At 42.2% G+C, this 22,277-nt stretch overlaps 1 protein-coding gene across 8 annotated transcripts in view; it reads right to left on the bottom strand.

Moving 5' to 3' along the window:
* Positions 1 to 273: 273 nt before the first annotated feature.
* The window catches only part of ALG9 (ALG9 alpha-1,2-mannosyltransferase), a 96,939-nt gene continuing 74,935 nt past the window's right edge, over positions 274 to 22,277 (bottom strand). For 5 of the 8 annotated variants that reach the window (XM_032640243.1, XM_032640247.1, XM_032640245.1 and 2 more), the window contains 2 exons: positions 4,427 to 4,545; positions 633 to 4,137 (listed from right to left, as the gene is read on the bottom strand). In XM_032640243.1, coding sequence (XP_032496134.1) covers positions 4,100 to 4,137; positions 4,427 to 4,545 — 157 coding nt within the window. In that variant the 3' untranslated portion in view covers positions 633 to 4,099. Of the gene's footprint in view, positions 603 to 632; positions 4,138 to 4,222; positions 4,546 to 22,277 lie in introns of those variants that run through there. The other 3 variants (XR_004351104.1, XM_032640244.1, XM_032640251.1) reach the window with 3 other exon arrangements.

Raw genomic sequence — 22,277 nt, 5'->3', positions numbered from 1 at the left:
TCATTCACAAAAAAAGTTTTATTGCTCCTTACAACCTCTGACAAAGTGGAAAATTACCTAAATGTTAGATATTACTAGATCACATTTCTATGAATATTAAGACTCTCAAAGCCCAGAGATTCTTTTTTTTTTTCGGTATGCAGGCCTCTCACTGTCATGGCCTCTCCCATTGCAGAGCACAAGCTTCGGACGCGCAGGCTCAGCGGCCATGGCTCACGGGCCCAGCTGCTCCGCGGCATGTGGGATCTTCCCGGACCGGGCCACGAACCCGTGTCCCCTGCATCAGCAAGCGGACTCTCAACCACTGCGCCACCAGGGAAGCCCGCCCAGAGATTCTTAATCCAAAAACGTAACATGGACCCAGAAACTCTCTTTTAGGCACAATGTTGACACACTGAGTAGTTCCCACTGTGCTTGGTTTTTCCACAGAATTAAACTAACCCTCACTGGGTTTTCCAATGGCTTCTTCCCAGAGTTTTCAGAATAAACATTCTGGGCTATTTGGTCTACAGAGGGCAGGTCTATACACTGAAGGAGGAAAGTGGGGGTGATGGAAGGAGTTGAGCTCCTTCAGGTTCCAATCTCCACCAAAGATTTAAAAGCTAAACGCAAAAGAGAAAATATCAACTTAATAAAAGGAAAATCAAACTGCCAAGATTTATTTAACTTTTTCTTTCACAGAAAATACAAGTATGTAATGTAAACACTGACATGTGAAATAAGGATCAGGAAGACAAATGAATTGAACAATACTCTTGCTTCAACACTGCAATGCTTCCTGATTTCACTTGCAGCATGAATCTCACGGTTAAATAGATTATATACTGGAAAAATTAAAGGCAACATTGATTTAGATTTATCAAAACACCAGAGAGCCTCTGAAATCCAACAATGCTATATGGAAGTCAGATCTTTCTTTTGCAAAAAAATTACAGCTGAGCACATGTCCATTTATCTGTTTACCCAAGGCATTTAATGTAGGAGCCTAAGAATGAATTAACACATGAGCTTAATATGCCTGTGGAGGCAAAGATTAAACTGTGCCTCTTTTCGCTCTTCAGAGAAAATAAAATTCACCAAATTTAAAGCAGAGCTGCCCAACACTGGCCAGAAGACAGCACAATCACAGTGAATTCTTATTTCAATAAATCCTACAAAATGCAAAACACAATAAAGGATTTCCATTTGTGCTTTGCCCAAATGGTCAATCTGGATGTAATGCTGCAGAATTACATGGGGTTTGGAAGGTTCTTTCCCAGAACTCCAAACTAGAAAAAATGACCCAAATAAATGGTTGGGATCAGAACCACCTTGATTTAAAACAGAGAATCAGTTTCTAGACTTGAATTTAGTAATAAGGAGTGTGGGCTTCACTTTAATGTTATAATCTCAAGAGATTAAAATGAGTGGTCTTTCTTATCAGATGACACCTACCAGTTGACAGGTATACTTTGATAGCAGATGCTACTACACAGGCTGGTTCAGTAATAGGACTCAGTGTTGTGAGATCTGGGGTTCAGACAAGGCTGCTTAAGATCCAGAGATCAGAGAGCCCTGGGACTGCCAATACACCCAACTCCCTTGCTCAGATCTACAATCAAAGCTTATTACCAATAAGCTGTAGACCTTCATTCATTCCTTGATAGTCAACAATCTGTGGAGAAAAACGTACCTGAGATACTTTATCCTTACAGTGAGCAGAGCGGTCAGCTCATGCTGAACACTGATTCTCTGGAGGAGAAATGCTCCTCTCACCAAGTGTTTTGAAACTCTCTTCCCAGGCAAAGCTAACCTCCCTGTATTGCTGAGGTGGAGATGTTTTGTTTTTTCTTTTTGCGGTACGCGGGCCTCTCACTGTTGTGGCCTCTCCCGTTGCAGAGCACAGGCTCCGGACGCGCAGGCTCAGCGGCCACAGCCCACTGGCCCAGCCATTCCGCGGCATGTGGGATCTTCCCGGACCGGGGCACGAACCCACGTCCCCTGCATCAGCAAGCGGACTCTCAACCACTGCGCCACCAGGGAAGCCCAGGTGGAGATGTTTTAACGCGTTTATATACCATGTGAAAAACACCTTCACAACAGACGAAATTCATTTTTATATCCCTTACCTATCGAATTTGGCAGTGTTCTGCAATTTACTGTGCTCTCACTAAAGACATTCATAGAACAGAGCAAACTGAAATCAGGTGTTAAAAGGGATAGCAGCTGATATTCCCAAGGAATACCTAGATTGATCATGACCTTTTTTGTGCTATATTACAGTAAGTTCTTGCTTAGAAGGCTTTTTTTTTTAACACGCAACATGATAAAATGGATCAGTACTGTACCACTTTGATTAGAAAAAAACCACTCACCATGGACCTCCATTACTGTACCTTCTCATTTACTTTGGCAAAAAAAAGAGCTCTAACCACTGTGAAGGACAGTGCACTATTACTGCAGGTATGGCAAGATCTTTCACTAGAAATTCTCTGTCCCATAGTCAGACCACATGTGCCAATATCTGCCTTGGGAAACAGTAATCAAGTATTGAAAATTAAATACAAAAATCCTTAAAGCAGCAAGTGGGACCCCAGTTTATCTTCACTCTCCAGTTATCATTGTTCATGCTATCTAGACCTACTGACTCACAATTCTTCAACCCCTCCCCAGATATTCCTTTAGAGGGGATCCGAATGAGGACTCTTCATATGGTAACTAGCCATTTCTTCCCTTGTCACTTCTCCTCTCTTGGATCAGTTCCTACTGAAAATCCCTTCTCTTTGAAAAATGAAAGATGGAAACTCTGAAAAATGAATGCATCCTATTTGCAGATACTAGACACAATCACCCTTAGGGAAATAAGGCACTATAAAGTGACCCCAGATTGACTATAGGAATGGAACTGGTATTGGATCCTGTGTGGCTGCAAAGGAGCTTGACTTCCAAACATGAGCACTACTTTCTTGCCACAGGCCAGGCTGCATCCCGGAGTACTGCTATGATGGTCTAACCAATAGGCAGACTGGAGGCTCCAAAGAACTCACAGAAACACAGATAAAATTCTTCCTTAAAATAGAAAGTTACGTTATCAATTAGGTCTCTGGCCAACCTCATCATTCTTTCAAGTAATGTTCTCATAGTCAAGTGAGGAGTAGGGACGAGCACTGGATGAGAAGTTAGGCAACTCAGGTTCTGGTCCTAGCGCTACTACTTATTGGCTGTGTGGCCTTGGGCAAGTCACCTTACCTCCCCCTGCCCCCTGCCCCCTGCCCCATAGTCTCAGTTTTTTCATCTGTAAAATGGGGATAAAACCACTTGCTTTGTCCACCTCACGTCATGACTGTGAGGATCAAATGAGATAATGTGAAAGTGCTTTGTAAACTATGAAATACTGTGTGTAAAAGCAAAGTATATACTTATGTTTTGATTAAGTCCTTATCATTGCCTACTTGACTAGAGGTGCCCCATGCAGGATGTGCTTTGCAATAGACATACTCAAAAACAGGTGCCATGAATATACACTGGTCTTTTTCACTAGGGTTGTTTAAAAAAGGGAGATTCTTAATTTCCTCAGAAATGGCCTCAGAATAAATTACTTTAAAATGTGATGTCATCCAAATCTACCAAATGATAGAGTTAATTTTCTCCACGTATGTCCTGTACAGTTATAGTCTGGTCTGTTGATATCTTTATACAGGGAAGTCTTGAATTCAAGAAACAGCATGCTAAAGCTTAAAAAACAAACAAACAAAAACCCAAACCCATATAGTTATAGTTTGTTGTAAAGGAAATAAGATGAAAGCAAGAGGCATCCTATGTAATGAAATTAAGCCACAGTTCCTCAACTGGTTGCATTTTTCCTGAGATACCTCCAGGGTAGGGTCCTGGTCCTGTGACGTGCTTTAGAAAAGCTTAGTCTTGCCGGAGGTGAAAAGGACATGTAGGTTGGAAATTAGGCTGTGCTCATTTTCAGCACTAGGATTGGAAGGAGGTCGTCTGCTAGGAGCTGCCAAAGAGCTTTGGTGGAGAAGCTCATACGGCCCAAGGGAGGCTAGTTCTTGGATGCCAAGCCAGAGTGTGTAGAACAGCTCAACACAGCCATCCAGTCCCGGGATTTTCAATTCTTCCTGAAAGTTGGTTCTACTCTTCTCCGGTCTAGTAAATAATTGAACAGAAGAAAAACAATGAGATGTGGAGCAATGTATCTACCCGGACTTTAGGGCCTTTCTCCACCTAGCTGCACAAAGTGTACATGCAGAACAGAGACACGCATTAAGAAGTGAATGTGATTAACTCTGACAAGCCCAAAGAGCCCAGATTCCAGTATTCTTGTCAGACGGCTTTTATTACAAATGTTACAAACGATGACTTGGAGGGAGTCCTGTCAGTGGAATTACCAGTTAACAGGATGGTTGTCCTTTGGGGCCACAGGCATGGTGCTAACCTCCACTTTTCTTCCTGATTTGCTTTCCTTTCCGGGGTTTGAGGATGGTGTAGTTTGCATACACTGTATACTGATCTGACAGGAAGGGAACATAGAATGCCCGCAACAACTTTGAAGATCTGAAAAACAAGAGAAAAAAGACAAGACAGAATTTTATCATTTGAGAGGATTTACTAATGTATTGAAAATGATTAAAGGAAATAAACAAAGTGCTATGCTGAGGATATTTTATACAAGCAGTACAGAAAAGTCTGTTATTTAGCTACTAGATCTTGATGAAAGACTTAAGCAAGACCAAGTACCTTCTTACCTGCGCCCAAATGATAGCCTCTCTATTAAGCCACAGGATATCCTTCAGAATAGCTCTAGGTCTGCACTTTGCATTAGAATTTGCCATAGAAAAATTCCAATTCAATCAAAGGACTGCTATTACAGAAATAAATTCTTAATACCTCAAAGGTTTCTGTACCTAAAAAACTGTAGAGATGCCAAAATGCTCAAATGATCCTGACTCTGGCTCTAAGTTTTCCTAGAGAGCTGGAGAAAACTGTGTTCTGGGCTTCCTGTGAGTACCATTATGGCAATTCTTAAGTCAAAGAGAGAATCTTTTTACTTTTTGCTAAAATATAGATAAGAACAGCTAAAAACCTGAATTTCTCACAAGTTTCTAAAGAATGTGAAAAATACCTCACATTTATTGAATACCTATTATTGAACAGGCACTGGTGCTTATACTTTTAAGGATATTATTTAATCCATCTGATAACCCTATGAGGAAAGTGATATTATCCCTATTTTATAGATAGGAAAATGAGACTTACATAGATTAAGTAACTTGATCAGGGTTACACAGTAAGTGATAAAGCCTTCATTCAAATCCAGATTTGATTTCAGGTTCTGCACTCTTACCACTCTGGTTTATCCTGCAACCCAGGAACAGGCTAACAGGATTCATCACTTACTAGAAAAAGCGGCAGTGATAGTTTTAAATTCTATACGAAGTATTACTTCTTGACTATGGTTTCTGAGTCTAAAAACCAAAAGTTGGCCCTGAAACCGCCAACCTAAATAAGGTAGCTGAAGGGTGTTCCACTGCCAGTCCTCTTCCAGACTCTCAACTTGTAAATGTCATGTCAACGTGGCATTTGTACTGGCAGCCTACCCCTGAGTTTGGCAGACTCCTGCAATGCCTGCACACAATGATATCGTGCTTGGCATACACACCTCTTAGAGATTCTCCCCAACTGGGATGCTGGCAGTGCTCTGTGCTCTACAGAGATGCACTTCACTTCAACAGCTAACAGCTCAAGGGCTTTGATAGAGAAAAGAGGCTTAGAAGAGAGACACACGAGATAAAGCAGGGCTCCTGCAAACAAAATGAACAGGAGGAGGAAGCACCTACCTCAGTCAAAAAGAAGTTAATTTATTCTTTCTGTCCGTGCTGCACAGATAAGGGGAAGGTCAGAACAGAAAGTTGTAAGCTGGAGCAAACTCTTGCAGGCTTCAGTGTAGTAAAGAAAGGCTAAACCGAATTAAACGTTATTTCCATTCCAGTTGACTCCACACTAAAAGCTTCACTAATAACAGTCAGTATATATTTCTGGTCAACTCAGTCCTTGGTATAACATTAGGTCCATTGGGCCCAATTTTACTTTCTTTTTGGAACTATTCCTTACTACTTGGAAGGATTGCTATTTCATAATTTTATTCTTCTTAGAGTCTTCCAAACAACAAAGGGAAATTATACTTACTATCAAAAATAGAGTAAAACTCATTCTATCTTGTAACTACCATATGGGTCCAGCACAAGCTTTTATAAATTTAAGCTATAATACTGAATCTTAGTGGTCTTTTTTTTTTTCCCTACATCTTGGATTATTTACAACTGTGCTTTAAAAAAAAGACAAATGATAAGAGAAAGGAAGAGTGATGAAATCCCCAAAAAGGATGATGCAAAAGTGATTCAATTATATTATCCTTCAATTTTCTCACTGCACTGTCCAAAGTATGCATCATCTTTCAATAAGGTGCAAAAGACTTGAGACACTATCTTTGTAGTCTGCACTTAGCTTTAATTGAGCACAGCTGAGAGTTCAGAATTTTAAAATTTTCTGTCCCTAATGCCAATGAGAAGAAAATTGACAGAGGAAGACATTTCACAATTAGACAAATCAGAAGATGAATGCAAAGAGACAAATTGCAGCACTTAAGACTCTAATGATGATGGTAACATTTATCATAAAGGCAAATTTCACACTATGAGTCTTTAGATGACCACATACTAGACAAATTTTCTAACTCAAGAAGGGATGAGTGAACAGTATATTTCTAAGAACAAAAAGGAAATAGGTGTTCTCATTCAGTCAGTCATTCAACAGGAAGGACTTTGGAGGGATTCAGAATGAGCCTCCCCAAAGCATACAGCTAGCATGCAGATTATTTTGAGTCGAAGATAAGGCCCAAGAGACACAGGAAGAACTTTCTACCTCCCCCTTAACTACCTAAAAGAATCTAGGTAGGGAAGCTGGCTCAGAGAGAGAGGTATTACCAGAGATAATTTTTTATCTGAATGACATATCTGTGTGGCAGGGAAAACATCTGCCCTTCTTACTGTGAATGACCCTCCTCCCCTCCAAAGCCCCAGGCCTCTATCCTGTTCCTTAGCTCAGGATGGCATATAAGCCTCAAATGCCTGAGGCTTGTCTTTGGGTCTCTTATTTTTATGGGGCTCCTGTACATATGAAATTAAATTGGTTTTTCTCTTGTAAATCTGTCTTATGTCAATTTGATTATTAGGCCAAACAAAAGAACCTAGAAGGGTAGAAGAAAAAGTTTTGCTCCCCTACGACTTCATCATGCAATATTTTGCAACAAGAACTTGACTATCCTGTTACGCTAAAAGAGCATATGACTACATTCTTTTATCTTTTATGGGGTCTGTGTGCCAAATTCTATTTGATACAGTTCATGAGTGGACAAATGTTGAGGGCAGGTTAATATATGAAAGTGACTAGAAGGATACAGATAATAAAGAAATAAAAAATTCAAAGAATTGATCATTTTGATTGATGTTTATAAATCTAAAGATGAAAGTGTTTAAATTATGGAGCAAAGAAGATAGCTCTCTTCTCTTCAACAAAATTACGAGCCATTTAAGGTTTCAAAAAATTCTTCAAGTTTTGCATTTTGATAATACAAATGCAGGAAGAACCAGAAGTAACAAGCTAGAACCTATTAGAGATGTATCTGAAGTCTGGAACCAGTATTTTCAAGATGTATATATTCCAGGTTCATGCATGACAGTTGAGTATTTAGTTGAGTTCAGAGGTGCCCATTTCAGGTATGTATATTCAAAACCAGGAGAATATGGAATAAAGATTGGGATTGCTACATTTATATTATTATTAAAATTTCAAATGAAGATTTTTAAACTGTCCTTTCATTATTCTTATAAGTTATTTTTAAAATAACTAAAATATATGAAAACAAACAGGGTCTATTGGGCCAAGACAGCAAATGGTGATGATTATTTTTAGGCTGATAGGTCATGCCAAGGAGTTCGTTCCAAAAGATCATTTCAGAAAACTATCTTGGGCTACACATGGGACATAATCATCATCAAAAATACTGACCTCCCTAAAATGGAAGAAGGGCCACTATGCTTTACTGCTGAATGCAAAAGGCAAGCTGAAACAAAGATAAAAAAATAAAAGAGATTGGGACAAAATATTTACCATACATTAACAGAGGAAGAGTACCTAGAATATATAAAGTATTCCTGCATTCACTAAGACAAACAACTCAAAAGGAAAAAATGACAAAGGACATAAACAGAGAAAAGAAATGTAAATGGCCAATAACCATATGAAATAATGTCCAATTTTACTAGTAACTGGGGAAATGTAAATCTAGATACAATTTTTCAATAATCAGGTTTGCAAAAGTTGAAAAGTCTGACAGTATTAAACACTGGCGAGAAATTAGGAAATTGATATTGCCAGTAAAAGTGGAAACCTGCAAGAGCCATTTGGAAAGGCAATTTTAACAATACCAATTAAAACAAAAATTATGCAGTCCCTATGATATAGCAGATGATTTTTATTTTGTACTTTGCACCATATTACTTTTTTTTAACAACCTACTTTGTTTTCCATTTGTTACATTGAAAATTTCAAATATATACAAAAGTACATGAAATATATTACTTGTAATAATTTTTAAAAACCAGTAGACAAAGTTTTAAATAAAGGAAACCTCAAATCCTTAAAATGAACAAACCAAAAAACCCCTATGTGCTTACTGTGTGTAGAGCTTTGTGTGTGCTAGCCCTGAAGCCTCTGTTCTCAAAGAGCTAATAATCTATCGTTGGAAGAAACAGAATATGAACGACGTAACCATAATGTAGCACACACTAAATATTAAATAGCTGATACAGAAGTTCAAAGTGATAATACACATATTCAGAAGACAGAACAAACACTGAGGGTTGTATAGGTGTGGAAGAAGCATTTACTACACATTATTCCATTTTGTCCATCCAACATTCCAAGGTACACTAGGCAAAAAAAAGCAACTTGCCCATCCATAACCAAATCTATAAGCCACTCAGGTTAAATGCTCTGTCCACTCAGCAACAACTGGAGAATGGCTTGAATAAAATCCAAACTCTAATGATCTACAAAGCCGTAGGAGATCTAGCCCTCACTTACCTGTCTCACCTCACCTTGTGCCATTTTCTTCCTTGCCCACTACACTCTCACCACACCAGCCTCCTTTCAAGTTCCTCAAAATTACAAGTTCTTTCCTACTCTCAATGAGGATTTCAAAGTCCCACTGAATGTGTGGTTTGCAATAACCATCTTGCTAAGGACAAGCATGTGTTTGTCCCAAGAGACCCAAGAAGCACTGGGATTCTTCCAGGCTTCCTCAGTGTACAAGCATAAGAAATTTGGCATCAAATTCTAGATAATGTGTTCAGGAAGCAAGGAGGCATTTCTAATTAAGCCTGAACACAAAACTATATAAGAAGTGGGAACTAAATGTAAGGAGAAGTTAAGTAAAATTTATCATCAGTGCTTCGTACTGGAAAAATCCTTACTAGAAGATGAACCTTCTTTTCTCTTGCAGATTTTGCTTATGATTTTTAATAGCATTGTCTGTCTTTAACACCTAAAGCCACTAATTTCTTCCAGTGGATGAAGTGAGTAAACAATCAACACATACACTTCTGAGCTGGGAAGGGAAGATTCTGTGATTTTTTTTTTTTAAACCAAAAGACGAAGTTGATGTGAATCCTTCATTTCTAATACTATAGCTGCTGTTCTAGATTAATTTCTTTCCCATCAGTAGCTTTAATATGTTAAGCATGACTAAGGCCTTTCAAATTGTTATATTGTACGATTGCTGGAAGAAGGGAAGAAATCATATTGGTTATTTGCCTTTGTGAAAGAAAAGAGCACTGGAATAACATGCATGTGCGCACATTCAGACATGGGGAAACAAAGATCAGACTGAATCACAAATTAGAACAAAACTAACGCCGATCAAAACTCATACAACGTCCGTAATAATGTGAAATGCCGAAGTATTGCCCTAGGGAAGCACAGGTAGCATAATTGAGGGAGACGCAAAATATGTGCCTCTATCATGGACACTGAAGTACTTCCCCTCCCAGTGAGAAAATCACTCAGGCAATTCAAGGATGAAACAGACGTGAACAAAGCAATTGCCTGAATAGCATAATTAGCTGATAGCTCAGAATGTTTTCTAATTCAATTACCAGCCCTACTTATCAGGGCTGGGGAGCACTCTGCTGTGGAGATTTCAATCTGCTCTTGCTGACGTCAGTGGAAGACTGGCTGCTGGTCCCTGATGTCACCAGTTCAACAGATACAATGGAAATGCTGGGTCAATTTTTCGTTTTAAAAAGAAAACGTCCTAGTACTCAGGTTTTCTCTTTTACTTTTATCTATCTCTATCTCTCCATCCATCCATCCATCCAAACATTACTATCCGTGTAAACCTGTAGTCTGAGCTCACTGCCAGTTCTCTTCCTTTTTAAAGTTAGTTCCCTCTCTTTTTGTCTTTGTCTCTTGTTCTCTCTTGCACTTAGTTCACAGTTCAGTGACAGACTTCCACAACCCTCAGAACAGAACTGGCCTTTCAGAGAAATCATCAATTCTGAAGAGAGTCTCAGAATTCCCTCAAGACTTAATCTTAGTCACAGTCAGTCTTTAGTCTCATATTAAGCCGTTTAAGAACTGCTCAAAAAACTGATATGCAGCAAAAATGTGGCTGGTCTTTAATATACTCTAATAGGAAATGGGGTGGGAGACATTACTCTCATGGTAAGTAAGACAGAGGTGATATTTATCCCTTCTCCAAAATAAAGAAATGGACACAGGAGTTACATGCTATATGTTAATTCTCCCCTAGAATATCAGTCCCTTGAAGACAGAACTTTACCTGTCTAACTGCTGTACTCCAGCTTTTAGAACAATGCCACAGAAAGTGCTCAATAAATATCCTGTGAATGAATGAATGACTACACCCTGACTCTTAAATCAGAGCAACTAGTTTATCTCCCTCGCTTCTGGCAATATTCATCATCTACAAGGAAAATGAAATATCAAAAATATGAAGCTCTTCTGTCTCGTCTCTTCTCAACCAATTCAGTCCTAAAGTCACCAGATGGGGCAGAGCAAAGTAGGAGTCTTCAGTGTGCACGTGGGGAGGGGGAAGCTGCAGTGGCCATTGGGATCTCAGAGCACAAGTGAGATGTGGAGGGCATCCATATCACAGCAAAGAGAATATATATATATATATATATATATATTTTTTTTTTTTTTGCGGTACGCGGGCCTCTCACCGTTGTGGCCTCTCCCGTTGCAGAGCACAGGCTCCGGATGCGCAGGCCCAGCGGCCATGGCTCACGGGCCCAGCCGCTCCGCGGCATGTGGGATCCTTCCCGACCGGGGCACGAACCCGCGTCCCCTGCATCGGCAGGCGGACTCTCAACCACTGCGCCACCAGGGAAGCCCGAGAATATATTTTTTTCCCCAAAAAGTTTTAATCTCTTTTTGATGGGGAGGGAGGCTTCACACATCAAGGATTTAAAAAACAAAATCTGGTAAAAGTAGATGAGAAACACCTGTAGGACACACCTGTACAACACAAATGGCCTAAATGTCAGTAAAATAGTAGCCAGGGGAACTGACAGTGACTGAAGGAACAGGAAGAGGAGAGACAAGAGACAAAACCACAGAGAATGCCAAAGACTCTGACAAAGTGGAAAAATGCGTTCAAATCCATTTTAAAGTGTTGTGCTGGCTGTACAAAGCATTTCTGCAGACCTGCATTTCTCAGTCTTTGCTAGGGCTTCATGGAGCTGATCAGATTACTCTCACACTCCATGTTTCGTATCATCTTCTGGTTCCTATTTCCCTTATTGCCTCGTTTTCCTCTCCTCCAGCCTCTCACTGTATGCCCCAGCAACACAGAACTACTTGCACCCTCCCATTTCTTACCTAGCAAAGAGCACGTTAATGCAAAAGGTCAAGAAACCTCTCCAGGGACTTCCCTGGTGGTGCAGTGGTTGAGAATCCGCCTGCCAATGCAGGGGACACGGGTTCGAGCCCTGGTCCGGGAAGATCCCACATGCCGCAGAGCAACTAAGCCCATGTGCCACAACTACTGAGCCTGTGCTCTAGAGCCCACGCACCACAACTACTGAGCCTGTGCACCACAACTACTGAAGCCCGTGTGCCCTAGAGCCCATCTGCCACAACTAAGCCCACACACTGCAAATACTGAAGCCTGCGCACCGTAGGGCCCACATGCTGCAACTACTGAAGCCCAGGTGCCTAGAGCCTGTGCTCCGCAACAAGAGGAGCCACCGCAATGAGAAACCTATGCACAGCAACGAAGACCAAACGCAGCAGAAAGGAAGGGAGGGAGGGAGGGGAGAGAGAGAGACAGAGGGAGGAGGGAGGGAGGGAGGGGAGAGAGAGGGAGGGAGGGAGGGGAGAGAGAGAGAGGGAGGGAGGGAGGGGAGAGAGAGGGAGGGAGGGAGGGGAGAGAGAGGGAGGGAGGGAGGGGAGAGGGAGGGAGGGAGGGAGGGGAGAGGGAGGGAGGGAGGGAGGGGAGAGGGAGGGAGGGAGGGAGGGAGGGGAGAGGGAGGGAGGGAGGGAGGGGAGAGGGAGGGAGGGAGGGGAGAGGGAGGGAGGGAGGGAGGGGAGAGGGAGGGAGGGAGGGAGGGGAGAGGGAGGGAGGGAGGGAGGGGAGAGGGAGGGAGGGAGGGAGGGAGGGGAGAGAGAGGGAGGAGGGAGGGGAGAGAGAGGGAGGAGGGAGGGGAGAGAGAGGGAGGAGGGAGGGGAGAGAGAGGGAGGAGGGAGGGGAGGGAGGGGAGAGGGAGGGAGGGAGGGGAGAGGGAGGGAGGGAGGGGAGAGGGAGGGAGGGGAGAGGGAGAGGGAGGGAGGGGAGAGGGAGGGAGGGAGGGGAGAGGGAGGGAGGGAGGGAGGGAGGGAGGGAGGGAGGGAGGGAGGAAGGGAGGAAGGGAGGAAGGGAGGAAGGGAGGAAGGGAGGAAGGGAGGAAGGGAGGAAGGGAGGAAGGGAGGAAGGGAGGAAGGAAGGAAGGAAGGAAGGAAGGAAGGAAGGAAGGAAGGAAGGAAGGAAGGAAGGAAGGAAGAAACCTCTCCAGGTTTCAGTTTCCACAAAATTTACTAAATTATCATTACCCATGTGACCAGAATGACACTGTTTTCAGTGGGCATGTCCACAAACCCTTGAGCATTCAATGAATACATTCACAGTTTTGACTGTTTGATCCACAACTCCAAAGATCCACACTGTGGATGACCTGGAAGTTTGCTAAGGAACAAACGAATCACATCACCGCAAGACTGGTGTATGGAGTGAATCATTTCACTGCTTTGTGGCCTTGGCCAATCATCTGACATAACAGCATAAGCTCTTGACCAGTCACCTTTCACCAATATTCAGAATGGGAGAATTGAGAAAGAATTGGTATTAAGCAAGCGGTCATTGTCTGACCTTCAGTCCCACCAAGGTTGATGGAGAAATGCTCTTGACCAGCCTTTTTCCATCTGATAGCTACTTAGATATGAAGGTATTACATGCTCCATCCACCATTCCTGTGGAGAAGACACTAAACAGTGTTCAAGAAGGTTTCTGTCCCTACTCTTTGGACCCTCATTTGAGCTACTTCTCTGTGACAGACAGTAAGTAGCACTGGAGGTCACAACAGGTAGATGATTCCGGCAAGTTTTAGAGAGAGGAGATAATGAGTATACTTTAAAATAACTCAACAATCTTTTCTCTTCTTTTTTAGCTTAAAAAAACAATTTATTATTTCTCCCAAATCTGTGACTGACTGATAGGTTTTCTGTTTCACTGGGCTTTGGCCGGAATGTTCATGGTCAGCCATGGGCTGCAAGTTCAGCTAGATCTACAGGTCTTCAGTCCTCCTTTATGTGGGCTCCTCTCTCCACACAGCCTTTGGATTTCCTTAAGAGGTGGTACCTGGGTCCAAAGAAGGAGCAATCCAGGAGACAGGAAATAGAAGCCAATCAGCTACTCCACAATCTTTATTTTATCAAATAAGAGCATGAGAAACTTCTGAAGAAATTCTTATTTCACCTTTTTTTCTTCTTGCTTTGACATAAATCCAGTTTTAAGAGCATGAAATATATCAAATAATTGATAAACATTTTCTGAGACCCTAATATGTGCTAGGAGTTGTGAGATTCAACAAGAGATGTTCTAACTCACGAGAAATCTAGAACAAACACCTCTCATGATGCCAGCTGCTTGGTCTAAGCTAGCTAAACGTGGTGGCAGTTCTAAGACACTGTATGTATATACTCTTCAAGCCTGAGAGGCTCTATAGCATGGACTTGGAGAACAGACAGTGTCTTTCTGGAGAACTAACTTGACAACAATGGAAAGCAGACTCTCTGAGCTTCAGAACAACAAAATGATAATGATTAAGCAGTTGAAGAATACAATGAGCAAAACACCAGTGTGTTCTGAAGCCAAATCTAGCCTGAGGTAGTAGTCCTGCCAGACAAAGGGTCTCAGGAGAGCATTTGGGGAGAAGAAAAAAAGGACAGCCCCCAAACTGGTAAAGAAACAGAAAGTATAAGAGAATAATAAGGTGATAAAGAATTACAAAAGTACAGAAACTCCGATCGCTTCTTCCTTACAGTTTCTCAGTACTCTTGGCAGAGATGAAGGAGCTGAGGGCACCACTGTGGTTGACGCGCAGGGAAAAGACAAGAGCACTTCAATCGCTGCTTGGGAGGGAGAACTAATTCCACCCAAAGGATCTGAATGCCATCGGAAGCATGTCAAACTGTTGGCCTAAAGCCAAATTCTGCCAGGGAGTGTAGTCTCCCTTTCTACCTGGGTAGCAAGAAGCTGCAGATGGAAACAGCCTGCTGGACTATTTTGGGCGCCATAGGTCTCTTCTGCAAGAAATCTCCTTCAAAACATATTCTTTTTCAAAAATTATCTAATTCAGATAAAGAACAGCATCAAGAGCTGTGATGTTTTTAAAGCACATCCATAAATTCTTACACTCTCCCCATCAATACGGGAAGTCTAATTCCTTTCCCCCTTGAACATGGGCTATTGGAATGCCTTGCTTTCAATGAACAGAATGATGTGGGAGTGATACTGTGTGAATTCCAAGGCTAGGTCATAAAAAACTATACAGCTCTTGAGATCCTAGCTCCTGAGAGCCAGCCACCATCCTGAGAGGAAGCACAGGCCACATGGATAAGCCACTTGTAGGTGTTTTGGCCAACAGCCCCAGCTGAGAGCTAACCAATAGCCAGCATCAACGGCTAGACATGTGGGAAAGCCTCTGAGATGCCTCCAGTCCCCACCACCATCTGATGGCCAAAGTATAAGAATCCGGAGTAGCTGAAAAACTGCCTAGCTGAGCCCAGTCAGGTCACAGACCCATGAGAGAAAACAATAATAAATAACTGTTGTCCTTTTATACCATTAAGTTTGGGATGACTTGTTACACAGCAATAACTGGAACAAGAGTTCCCAATTAATTTTCACTTTACAGTGGTTTTCCAGTGGTCTTCTTATCTTCCAGAAATAAACTGTTCTGCTTATGCTGGGGTTAGGGCTGGGGACACAATGGCTGCCATGAACTAGACTACGACACAGAACCAAAATGGATACAGGTGCCACGTACTCTTTAGGCCTCACAGCTGCTGGATTCCCTTCTTGGATGTTAAAAGGAGAGTAATAGTCTCAGTAAGAAAAACCTACACGAGAATCCTGTGCTGGGCAGTGAAGGAACACAAGCTGCAGATGCTATCACCACAATCCCCACCTGGCTCTAAGGAAATCCTCTGACTAGAAAAGGCCCCTCTCCTACCATACTAGCTGAAGATGTGAAGTTCTAACTCTTTGCTTGCATCTACCTGTAACCATAAATTTGGCAGGGCTTTGAAATCCTGTCCTATTTAAGTCTCCCCAAATTATCTCACATCCTTAGTCAGGCAAAGCCTAAAATCCAGCTGGATGAGGCTAATATGCTCCAAAATGGGGAAGAAGAAAATATCACAATCCAAAAACCAAAGGCGAAAGCAAAGCAAGCAAAACAAAAGGGACCTATAATGAAGGAGGAAAGAGTGGGTGGCAAGTGGCTGTGCGAAGCACTGGCAGGGCCTCCCAATTTGTTTCTAAAGCTACAAACAGGCTCTGTTGCTCAAGAAGCCAACTCCAACATCCTGGAGAGGCATTTCCCACCAGACTCCCTCAGCCAAATATTCTCACCACACTTAGAAAGGAACCCACCGTTGAGCTGGCAACTTATTGCAACAGTCTCCCTTCACTCCTCTCTGGGGAATCTCAAAGTAAGCATTACATCCACCCACTTGTCCAGCTATTTTACACAAGTAGCCATTATACCATGTTTCAAAGAAAGAAAAAAAAATCCTCTCATTTTAGAAACTTTGTTGTATGAGATGTCCACAGAGTAACGAATGTGTCTTGTTTAAAAAGTGGTATTTCACCTAGTTTAGCCCCCATATCTTGGAAGTTTGATAAACCTTTCTAATATTAGCCAGACACAGACATAGCAAACTCAGGGAGAGGAAGCTGCAGCTCTGGTACCAGCTATGTGCAAGGGGAGACAAGAAGATGGTTATCAAGATCTTATGCCCGGATCTTCTCTCAAACTAATGGGATCTGGGGTCTCCAGTCCTTTGATAAAGCAGAGAAGAAGCCTAACAGGAAAAGAATGGATGGGCATCTGGGCTGCTATTCTCCCAGACGGGCTAACAACATTCAGCCCTATTTGTGAGTCCTTCTCCAATAGGCCAACAGTAAGGGCCTTGCTTATCTTCCAACAAGTTCAACAGAAAACACGCCTCTTCACATATTCATAGGTATACAGAATTCCTAAATTTGCACCAGTCACAATATTGTCCTAATAAGTTTAGGTTGCTTCCCCCTGGGGCTGAGTCTCCATTGGCATACACTCAGAGTACAATTTTTTTTTTTTTTTTTTTTTTTTTTGCGGTACGCGGGCCTCTCACTGTCGTGGCCTCTCCCATTGCGGAGCACAGGCTCCGGACGCGCAGGCTCAGCGGCCATGGCTCACGGGCCCAGCTGCTCGGCGGCATGTGGGATCTTCCTGGACCGGGGCACGAACCCGTGTCCCCTGCATCGGCAGGCAGACTCTCAACCACTGCGCCACCAGGGAAGCCCCAGAGTACAATTTTTTATGTGCCGGTACTGTCTTCAAACTAGACTCATCACTTACCTTTCAGAGAGCTAAGACCCAATCCACGCTACAGCACCAAGAAAGGTCCACAGATTATCAAATAAGTAAGCTATGGGCAAATCCACATGGTAAATATGGACTGTGGGGCAAAGGAACTACATCTATGTGCTCCATTCTCCCATCCTGCTTTTTGGAATAAGCTCTTGTATGTATCCTGGCCACATTACAACAGGATGACCACCTATCTCAATTCGCCCAGGGCAGGGCCCCTTTCACCTTTAAAAGTGTTCTGACTTGGATGATATATTGCAGATCACTTTAACTAAAAGCAAATTTAAATCAAAGAGGTAAATTAAACTTTTCTTTTTTGCTTTTTTTTTTTGGGCCGTGCCTCGTAGCTTGTGGGATCTTAGTTCCCCAACTGGGATCGAACCTGGGCCATGGCAGTGAAAGCGCCGAGTCCTAACCACTGGACCGCCAGGGAATTCCCTAAACTTTTCTTTATAGACCCTCAGGCCCCTCATCCAACAGGCTCCTTTTTATTTTTATACCTGTGCTCATGCTTTCTTCTCCTTGAATTACAGACGTGATTCTACCTTCTTTATCACTGGTACAAATCCTCTTTTTCCTTTAAGCCTCAGCTCAAGCACCACCTCCTTCAGGAAACCTTCAGAGGCTACAGGAGGTTAGTACACTCTTAACCTCCACAGTTCTAGCACACAATCTGGCACCATCTATGGTCTTTCAAGGTGTTTTTGTATATGTAACTACAAAAGCTGTAAATTATTCAAGGGTAAAAATCTGTGTCTAATTGCTTTTCTTATACCCCTTAAATAATCTAACTCTGTGACAAGGACATAATAGCTATTCAATAAATATTTTCTGATTTCCAAACCTGCTTAACCAGCTGGCTTCAGGACATAAAAGAAGACTCCAGGGACGTCCTGCTGCTGACTCCTTCTCTCCCAGCACCCTGTACTCTTCTCTTAAAGTACTTAACATGGGTTGTAATTCCAGATTGATCTGTACGGTTATTTGTTTAATGCCAGCCTCCCCATTATACTGTAGGGTCCAAGAGGACAGGGAATTTGTGTGTTCTGTTCACCACCATATACTTAAGCTCCATCACAGTTCCTAACAGTGTTCAAAAAATATCTGCTGATTAGATGGATGTCATTTAGATAGACAGATAGATGGATAAAGGAAGAAAGAAAAAATGAACTCAAAGTGAACTCTAAAGACAGCAGATTTAAATTTTAGGGACTTACACAGATGTAGAAAACAAACTTATGGTTACCAAGGGAGAAAGGGGGGTAGTGGAGAGATGGATTGGGAGATTTAGGATTGACATATATACACTACTATATATAAAATAGATAACTAATAAGGACTTACTTTACATTTGGTACTGTATATATGTCAATGCTACTCTCACTTCGCCCCAGCTTACCCTTACCCTGCCCCGTGTCCTCAAGTCCATTCTCTATGTCTGCGTCTTTATTCCTGTCTGGGCCCTAGGTTCATCAGAACCATTTTTTTTGATTCCATATATATGTGTTAGCATATGGTATTTGTTTTTCTCTTTCTGACTTACTTCACTCTGTATGACAGACTCGAGGTCCATCCACCTAACTACAAATAAGTGAATTTCGTTTCTTTTTATGGCTGAGTAATATTCCATTGTATATATGTGCCACATCTTCTTTATCCATTCATCTGTCGATGGACACTTAGGGTTGCTCCCATGTCCTGGCTACTGTAAATAGTGCTGCAATGAACAGTGTGGTATATATCTGTTTTTGGATTATGGTTTCTTCAGGGTGCTAGTGGGAAGCAGCTGCATAGCACAGGGAGATCAGCTCGGTGCTTTGTGACCACCTTAGAGGGGTGGGATAGGCAAGGTGGGAGGGAGGCTCAAGAGGGAGGAGATATGGGGAAATATGTATACGTATAGCTGATTCACTTTGTTATACAGTAGAAACTGACACAACATTGTAAAGCAATTATACTCCAATAAAGATGTTTAAAAAAAAAAAGAACCTACTGTACAGCACAGGTAACTCTACTCAATACTCTCTGTAATGACCTGTATGGGAATAGAATCTAAAAAAGAGTGGATATAACTGATTCACTTTGCTGTACAGCAGAAAGTAACACAACATTGTAAATCAACCATACTCCAATAAAAATTAATTTAATTTAATTAACACAATAAAATGAAAAAAAAAAGCCTGGAAAAAAATTTTAGGGGCTTCAACATTTGAGAAACTAACTTGCTTACATTTCTAAAAAGATCATGTGGTGGTACGTCACAGGCTTATGAAAACCTCCTTTCCTCAGGAAGCGCTAAATAATAAACAGGTAGGCCTGCAGCCCCACCTGATGTAGGGTCTAAGACATGAGTGACTATTACATGTGGATAGTACCATTCTCTCTCCTTGTTATATAAATAGCTAAAGTACAAAAACCATTGTTTCAAGAAGACAGAGGAAACATTAACAGCCCCATTCAATAGGCTCAAAGGCATTCCAGGGTCAATCTCCCAAGAGCCTTTCATATGCACCACCTCAGAGTGGTATCCCTGAGGCCCACAGCCTCTGACAGTACAGTCCAGCTTGACTGGCCCCAAGTCAGCAACAGGAGATGTCACAGTGCTGACAGTTACAAATTGCTGTGGCAGATGGGGCTGTAGGATCCTGCTGTTTTTGCAGTTAGGTCAGTATATACTAGGAAATGCTGAGGAAGAGAAATGTAAAGAAAATCAGCATAACTTTGGAACTTCAGGCAGCCTGCTAATTAACTGGAAGGCCTGACATTTTATATAATACTTTAGAATTTAAAAACACTTTCATATTTCAGCTCTCATTTAATCCTTACAACATTCCCATAAAGTATGTAAAATATTATTATCTCTGTTTTCCCATAAAGTATGTAAAATATTATCTCTGTTTTACTGATATGGAAATTTGGGAATAGAGAAGAGCAACCAGCAAGTAACCAGGATTAAATGCACATGTCTTCTGACCCCATGCTCTTTTCACTATACTTTGCATACCTTCAAGTAACTGTACCTTTGCAGTTCTTAAACCAACTGATTTCTTTCTTTTCTCAGCATTTGGTCATGAAAAGAATTCCAGTTTAGGGGAAATTAGTACAATTTATGGGAAACTGAAAATCTGTGAAGGCATTCCCCAATAGCCTTCTCCTTCCCTCTACCTACAATAGAGGTGTGCTCAGTGGGCAAATGGGAAATGAAGCTGCACCAGGGACCCACAGGAGAACAGGACATACAAGAGAACAGGACATACAAGGAGATAAGCTTAGGGTCTCATCGCTCTAGCAAGTGCTGCTCAACTTGTGAAAGCTTCTGGTTAGGGACCAACCCAGCCACAGAAAGCAAACAATAAAATGATTAGTACTTCACTGCTAACAGAGCAAAGGAAAAACTTTAAAAGCTTGATACAGTTCACTGGGGAAAGTTGCAGGCTTCTGGGATCTAAACTTTGGCCTGATCTTTCTCTGCAAAAATGTGCCTCCTGAGTCCATCCATCCTTTGCAGCTGAGTTCACTCTCTCGTCACCTCTCATCTAGTCAAGCAGAATAGCCTCCCAACTTGTCTGTATGCCTCCAACGTTCCCTCCCTTCATCCACCTCCCATACTTAGCACCAGTGTGACCTTCAGATGTCACCTCCTCTTGGAGTCTTCCTTAGTCCCTCTCACCATAGCCTCCTGGAACTAACCCCTCCCTCTGATGCCCCAACAGCACCTCTCTGAACTACGGTGTACCTCCCCAAGTAAACTATAAACTCCCAGGGCAGCCATCTCACCTGCACACAGTCTACATAGTCTTACATGTAGAAGACGTTCAACAAACGTTTATCAAACTGAGCCAGTCATGCTCTATTTCTGCCCTTAAAATCTAGCTTGTTAGGGAAGCAGGATGTTCAGTGAGGAGCAGTGAGGAGCACCCCTGGGAAAGGCCCTCATATTTCATGGTCTCCCACTGTGTCCACTGCTCCCTCTGGCTGAGGAGACGGCTGAACACAGAGGGCCCTGGAGGAGTGATGCTCAAGCACATCACTGTGTGACTGTGTGGTCATCTCTGGTCACTCTCTGCTCACCACAAGGCAGATGGGAAGGTGACCAACACCTTCTGCTCTTCCCTCAAAAGATTTCCAGTTCTCCAGTGAGAAGCATACAAGCAGCAGGCTTCTTTGCCTTGAATGGGCTCTCAGTTCATGTCTACCAGCTGTGGTGCCTGTGTGCTACCAAAAGGGGAAATGGGAAGATGAGGAACCTCACTTCAATCCTTCAAAACCAAAAGGAAAACAAATTTGCCTCAAAAATACTCCCTTGCCCCATTTGCTATAAACAGAGTTTATTCTGTGACCAAGGTACTGCTGGTCAGTATTTGTGAACCACTAAGTTTCCCTTTGTTAACAGGAAGGTTGTTTGGGATCTACTGAGCCTCCAGGGCTGGAGATATTTTCAGGCCCAGATCTCACGTCATCATAGTTTTCTTAACTCAAAAATGAAGGCACAATAGCGACCTGCCCCCCAAATACTATATCAAACAAGTCAGGCACCAAAGAATATGTGTGATGCAGAGAACTTCATACCTTCACTGCTGCTTGAAAGAGAATTTCAAGCTCTCTCCTACTACTGCCCTGATTCTGACAATTTTTTGAATATCAGGCCATGATCCTACCACCTGTCATGGTCTTCCACTCCCTCAGTGCCCTCCCCGCTCCCTCCCTACCCACTTAAGGCCATGATCAATCACTGACCTTTTCTATTGTTTTCTTTGTCTATTTCATTTATTTCTACTCTTACCTTTATGATTTCTTTCCTTCTACTAACTTTGGGCTTTGTTTGTTCTTCTTTCTCTAGTTGCTTTAGGTTGTAAGGTTTCGTTGTTTGAGATTTTTCTTGTTTCCTGAGGTAGAACTGTATTGCTATCAACTTCCCTCTTAGAACTGCTTTTGCTACATGCCATAGGTTTTTCTATCGTCGTGCTTTCATTTTCATTTGTATCTAGGTTTTTCTTTTCTTTTCTTTTTTTTTTTTTTTGCGGTACGCGG

Source organism: Phocoena sinus, chromosome 8 (assembly GCF_008692025.1).
Source record: "Phocoena sinus isolate mPhoSin1 chromosome 8, mPhoSin1.pri, whole genome shotgun sequence".
NCBI lineage: Eukaryota > Metazoa > Chordata > Mammalia > Artiodactyla > Phocoenidae > Phocoena > Phocoena sinus.
This window is presented reverse-complemented; position numbering and strand designations above follow the sequence as displayed.